This window comes from Palaemon carinicauda, chromosome 32 (genome assembly GCF_036898095.1).
Source record: "Palaemon carinicauda isolate YSFRI2023 chromosome 32, ASM3689809v2, whole genome shotgun sequence".
NCBI classification, from domain to species: domain Eukaryota; kingdom Metazoa; phylum Arthropoda; class Malacostraca; order Decapoda; family Palaemonidae; genus Palaemon; species Palaemon carinicauda.
In genome coordinates, this window is record NC_090756.1 from 26,805,783 (window position 1) to 26,812,222 (window position 6,440).

Sequence of the window (6,440 nt, forward strand, 5' to 3'; positions counted from 1 at the left end):
TTAAAATGCTTGCAAGTTAAAATGCTTGTAAGTTGAAATGCTTGTAAGTTGAAATGTTCGTAAGTTGAAATGCTTGTAAGTTGAAATGCTTGTAAGTTGAAATGTTCGTAAGTTGAAATGCTTCTAAGTTAAAATGCTTCTAAGTTGAAATGCTTTAAGTTGAAACATTTGTAAGTTGAAACGTTTGTAAGTCGAGGAGCTTCTAGTTAACCAACCAGCGCCTCACCTTTGCCGACGACTCCTCCTCGCCACGGATCACTCCGACGACTATCGCCTGCGGCTTGCTCGCCTCGCCGGTCGACCCCGAAGAAAACGGACTGAACGGCGGCACGCTGCCCTTCAGACTGTCGTCGTCCGAGTAGGCGTCGCCCATTTTCCGCGCGCGGTTCTCCTCGATTTTCTGCTTTTTTCTCTGCTTCTCCTCCTCCGTCATTATCCACTCCTTTTTCATGCCGATCTCGAAGCACTTTCTCAAACGACACTTTTGGCAAAACCTTCGAGTCACCTGGTCCACTTTACAACTGTCTTGGAACGGACACCGGAACTCCTGGAAAGGAAGCGGTCTGTGGTGAAGTGACGGTATCGAAAAATTAAAGTAAAATTAATATAGCAATACAGTATTACTGTATACAACATAATCTATTACGTAATAAAAATCCATAGTTCTATATCATTGTATATACTAAGTCTGTAGCTTCTATCTTCTTGGAAGTTATATGGCACTTCGGGAAAAGTGTGAGAGATCTGTCCTTAGAATAAGCACTTAGAATATACAATGATATATGACCGTGAATTTATAATAACCTACACTTTAATACATATTAAGTGTTTTTTTAGTTATCAAGTATTTTTTTAGTAATAATAACTTTAAGGGTATCACATTTTGAATTTTATTTTGATGACTGTATTTCTGTATCTCTTTGGACACATATGACTTTAGATATAATAGTCAGGATTTAACATACGCACATAGAGAAATCAAAAGTATAGTCTGAAAGATAATAAGTATTTAGATCCTTGACAATAAAATATAAAAAATTCCTAAGTAATTTTCCAAATATATTAAATTCACAGAATGACAAAATCCTGTATTACCAAAGTATCTCATTAAAAAAGAAATATACTACAGTAATGTATTTCAATAATCTATAATACAAAAATAAGCCTACTGTTGTATAAGTTAAGCCACATCTCGGACATTATACACATTCTTTGCGTATTAGTGTTTGAAAATACATTATTATTAAGTACTTTGAAAGTACATGTATTTAGGTCTCCTGAAATATATCGCTACAGACGTCCGTATGTACTGTAATTGAATGTTATTATTCCGTCTTTAATTATCAATATCTTATTTTAGTTTTCTCTTTTTATACAAAAGGACGGATTCCATTCTCCGATGGAAGCTTGCTAGCAAGTTATAAGCAATTGAGGTCTGTTCTGTTTCGATGTGCTGTTGACTGGATCGTTGGCACTTCGCGAGTTCAAATTCAGTGCAAATGCTTTTTTCTGATACGCAGGCTGATAAGTCTCGCTTCGTACTTTTATTTATTCTACGTGTTTTGCAATTTTTTACGTATTACTAGTTTTTCTTTGTTATATCTTTTGTAGTTAATAAGCAAGACTAAAGAGGTCTTTCCTTATATTTACTCTTGAATACTCTTGAACTTCCACATCAAAAATACTATAAATCACAGAAGAGTAGACTATGAAAAGGGAAATTTTATTGATGTTAAAGAATGTGGAAATTTATGGGGCAAAAATGTATATTTCCCTTGAATTATTATTTGATGTAAAGGCTGTTTTTTTATTTAAATATATACCAAAAATGTGACGTGTTGATCTAAAGGAATTCTAAGTATTCAATGTTTTTGAAGTCCTTTCTGAGATTTAACAGAGAGAAGCAGATCTTTTATTTGAAGAGGACTTTAGAAACGAGAGTAAAATCCTCAAAATAAATTTTCATTTAATATAAACCAAAAATGTGACGTGTTGATCTGAAGAATTTTAAAGTATTCAATGTTCCTGAATTTCTTTTCTTCATATAAAAGAGAAGCAGATCTTTTATTTGAATAAATCTTTTGAAATTTTAGTTAAATCCTGAATATAAACACATTCTAAGTTAATTAACCCTTTTACCCCCGGGGTATTTGGAAATTTCCAACCCTTAACCCCCAAAGGGGTTATTTTTTTCCCAGCACATTTTGCAGTAGATTTTTTCTAAATTGCTCTAACAGCCTTAATTTTTGTCATAGAGAGGTCAGGTTGGTCTCATTCTCTTGAAAAATGCCTGAATTTTCTCAAAAAATCATCAAAAAATATGAAAAACAAATTTTTATAGCATTTTTTTGCAAGGACGTACCGGTACGTCCATGGGGGTAAAGGGATGGCTTTTGTGAAACGTACCAGTACGTCCTTCGGGGGTAAAGGGATGGCTTTTGTGAAACGTACCGGTACGTCCATGGGGGTAAAGGGATGGCTTTTGTGAAACGTACCGGTACGTCCATGGGGGTAAAGGGATGGCTTTTGTGAAACGTACCGGTACGTCCATGGGGGTAAAAGGGTTAAAAACACATTCAAATAACATACAAGGAGACAACTGTACAAAACCCTTACCTTGTTCTTGAGAGCATTCCTTCTGAAGAACGCCTTACACGACTCGCAAGTGATAGCGTTGAAGTTGTACCCGAGGGCCCTGTCCCCGCACACGCCGCACTTCTTCGAGTCCGGCCTCTTGCTCCCGGAGGTGGAAGCGCCGTCTTGAGGGGAGGCGACCGGCTCTTCGGGCGACTCCATGTTCTCCTCCATCATGCCGGCAGGCGCCACCTGCCACCCCGAGGGCAACCAGTAGGCCCCTTCCTCACTTACATACCTGGAATGGATAGAGGAAAGGTTAGGTTAGTTTTCGTTGGGCCTAAGTAAGAGGGTCTGCCTGGTAACCGCTATTATTATTATTATTATTATTATTATTATTATTATTAAATGTTAAGCTACAACCCTAGTTGGAAAAGCAGAATGCTATAAGCCCGAGAGCTCTAACAGGGAAAATAGCCCAGTGAGGAAAGGAAACAATGAAAAATTGGTTAGTTTTCGTTGGGCGTAAGTGGGAGAGTCTGTCTGGTAACCGCTATTATTATTATCATTATTATTATTATTATTATTATTATTATTATTACTTGCTAAGCTACAACCCTAGTTGGAAAAGCAGAATGCTATAAGCCCGAGAGCTCTAACAGGGAAAATAGCCCAGTGAGGAAAGGAAACAATGAAAAATTTGTTAGTTTTCGTTGGGGCGTAAGTGGGAGGGTCTGCCTAGTAACCGCTATTATTATTATTATTATTATTATTATTATTATTATTATTATTATTATTATTACTTGCTAAGCTACAACCCTAGTTGGAAAAGCAGAATGCTATAAGCCCGAGAGCTCCAACAGGGAAAATAGCCCAGTGAGGAAAGGAAACAATGAAAAATTAAATATTTCAAGAAGAGTAACGAAATTTAAAATAAAGATCTATTATATAAACTATAAAAACTTTAACAAAACAAGAGGAAGCGAAATAAGATAGAATAGTGTGCCTAAGTGTACCCTCAAGCAAGAAAACTCTAACCCAAGACTGAAAGACCATGGTACAGAGGCTAGGGCACTGTCCAAGACCAGAGAACAATGGTTTGATTTTGGAGTGTCCTTCTCCTAGAAGAGCTGTTTACCACAGCTAAAGAGTCTCTTCTACCCTTACCAAGAGGAAATTGGCCACAGAACATTGCTGTAGTTAACCCCCCTAAGCGACAAAGAATTGTTTGGTAATCTCAGTGTTGTCAGGTGTATGAGGGCAGAGGAGAATATGGTAAGAATAGACTAGATTATACGGTGTATGTATAGGCAAAGGGAAAATAAGCCGTAACCAAAGAGAAGGATCCAATGTAGTACTGTCTGGCCAGTCAAAGGACTCAATAGCTTTCTAGCGGTAGTATCTCAATGGGTGGCTGGTGCCCTGGCCAACCTTCTACCTGGAGAGTTATTGGGTCTTTTAACTGGCCAGATGGTACTACATTGGATCCCTCTCTCTGGTTATGGCTCTTTTTCCCTTTGCCTATACATACACCGTATAATCTAGCCTATTCTTACCATATTCTCCTCTGTCCTCATACACCTGACAACACTGAGATTACTAAACAATTCTTCTTCACTTAAGGGGTTAACAACTGCAGTGTAATTGTTCAATGGCTACTTTCCTCTTGGTAAGGGTAGAAGAGGTTCTTTAGCTATGGTAAGCAGCTCTTCTAGGAGGACACTCCAAAATAAAACCACTGTTCTAGTCTTGGGTAGTACCATAGCCTCTGTACCATGGTCTTCCACTGTCTTGGGTTAGAGCTCTCTTGCTTGAGGGTACACTTGGACACACTATTATATCTTATTTCTCTTCCTCTTGTTATGTTAAAGTTTTTATAGTTTATATAGGAAATATTTATTTTAATGTTAATATTCTTAAAATATTTTATTTTTCCCTGTTTCCTTTCCTCACTGGGCTATTTTCCCTGTTGGGGCCCTTGGGCTTATAGGATCCTGCATTTCCAACTAGGGTTGTAGCTTAATAATAATAATAATAATAATAATAATAATAATAATAATATTGTTCTTAAACTTCTTGTAGTTTTTCCTTATTTCCTTTCCTCACTGGGCTATTTTCCCTATTGGGGCCCCTGGGCTTATAGCATTCTGCTTTCCAAATAGGGTTGTAGCTTAGCAAATAAAAGAATTAATGGTTTAAAGGCCGCTCATGAATGGCAGATGCAAGGAACAGGGTACTGTTCTACAGACTTAACCAAGGCACCTCTCCATCCAAGCTAGGACCAGGGAGGGCCAGGAAATGGCTACTGATGACTCAGCAGGTAGACCTATAGGCTCCCTTGAACCCCTTATCCCTAGCTCAGAAGGATGGTGTCTCGAACTCCCATCAAACAGATTGCAAAGCAGGGACCTTTCCAATTGAGTGTGTGTGTGTGTGTTTGTGCGTGTGTGAGTGTTTGTGCGTGTGCGTGTGTGTGTGTGTGTGTGTTTACTACAATAATAATAGTAATAAACATATACATTGGATAACAACAGAAGCTAATATGAAATAAGTATTATTCGATTGAATTTTTTTAGAAATTTGAAAAAAAAATTCTGAATTAATGTTACAATTCAACATTATAAAGAATCTAGCTGATATATATAACTAAAATTCACGAATACAAATTCTAAAAACTGTTTAGACATATGGAAACTTATAAGCTTTTAAAATATGGCTAAAAATAGCATTTAAATAAAAAAAATTTGACTCTTGAAAGATAATCAATTTGAGTTGCCATGTAGCTATTTATTTACGGGATAGAGTTACCAAGTGTTGAATTATCGCTGGTATAACGGACAGTTCCCAGATATGAGAATTTATCCCTAGATTTAGGGATTTTGGATGTATAATTGGGGTATTCTGTACAAATTATAAAGAAATATATGTGGAAATGGGGATTTTTGGGTTGTTTTGGGGATTTTTACACTAACCCATCTGGCAACACTGATAACGGGTTGCTAAGGGCTTTTCAAACTTATTCACATACTAAATTCACGTGTTTTTTTAACACCCAATAACCTTGGAAGGTTATTTCATAGCTGGGGGTCCTCAAAATTTATAGAAAGGAGAAATAATAATTGATTATAATCATTATTAAAGTAAATATTAGTTATAATATGAAGTAAAGTTTAAAAACATGAACTAAAGGTATATTGTATAATAATAACAGGACAGTGTTAGGCTTAAATTGCAGAGGATAATAATGTAAAATTGTAATAGATATAATAATAATTTAGGGGATAAGAAAGACATAATAAGGAAATGTAATTAACCATATGGTACAGAGAGAGAGAGAGAGAGAGAGAGAGAGAGAGAGAGAGAGAGAGAGGAGAGAGAGAGAGAGAGAGAGAGAGAGAGAGAGAGAGAGTAGGACAATCACACCATCTGCTATAAACTACATAAAGAAGTTTTTTAATTGCAAAACTATGCAATTGTACAGAGAGAGAGAGAGAGAGAGAGAGAGAGAGAGAGAGGAGAGAGAGAGAGAGAGAGAGAGAGAGAGAGAGAGAGAGAGAGAACCATTTTCTATAAACTCGAGACGTATATTACATAAAAAGAACCTTTTCAATTGCAAAACTATGCAATTGTACAGAGAGAGAGAGAGAGAGAGAGAGAGAGAGAGAGAGAGAGGAGAGAGAGAGAGAGAGAGAGAGAGAGAGAGAGAGAGAGAGAGTAGGACAATCACACTACTATAAACTCGAGACGTATATTACATAAAAAGAACCTTTTCAATTGCAAAACTATGCAATTGTACAGAGAGAGAGAGAGAGAGAGAGAGAGAGAGAGAGAGAGAGAGAGAGAGAGAGAGAGAGAGAGAGATTAGG

At 36.9% G+C, this 6,440-nt stretch overlaps 1 protein-coding gene across 3 annotated transcripts in view; it reads right to left on the reverse strand.

The window, feature by feature from the left end:
• Positions 1-6,440, reverse strand: part of Hr96 (Nuclear hormone receptor HR96) — a 33,662-nt gene that overhangs the window by 19,585 nt on the left and 7,637 nt on the right. For all 3 annotated transcript variants that reach the window (XR_011040848.1, XM_068356223.1, XM_068356224.1), the window contains exons 2-3: positions 2,617-2,872; positions 227-547 (exon numbers count right to left, since the gene is read on the reverse strand). Coding sequence is in view for 2 of the 3 variants with exons in the window: in XM_068356223.1 (XP_068212324.1) it covers positions 227-547; positions 2,617-2,872 (577 nt within the window). In the remaining variant the exon portion in view is untranslated. The remainder of the gene's footprint in view (positions 1-226; positions 548-2,616; positions 2,873-6,440) is intronic.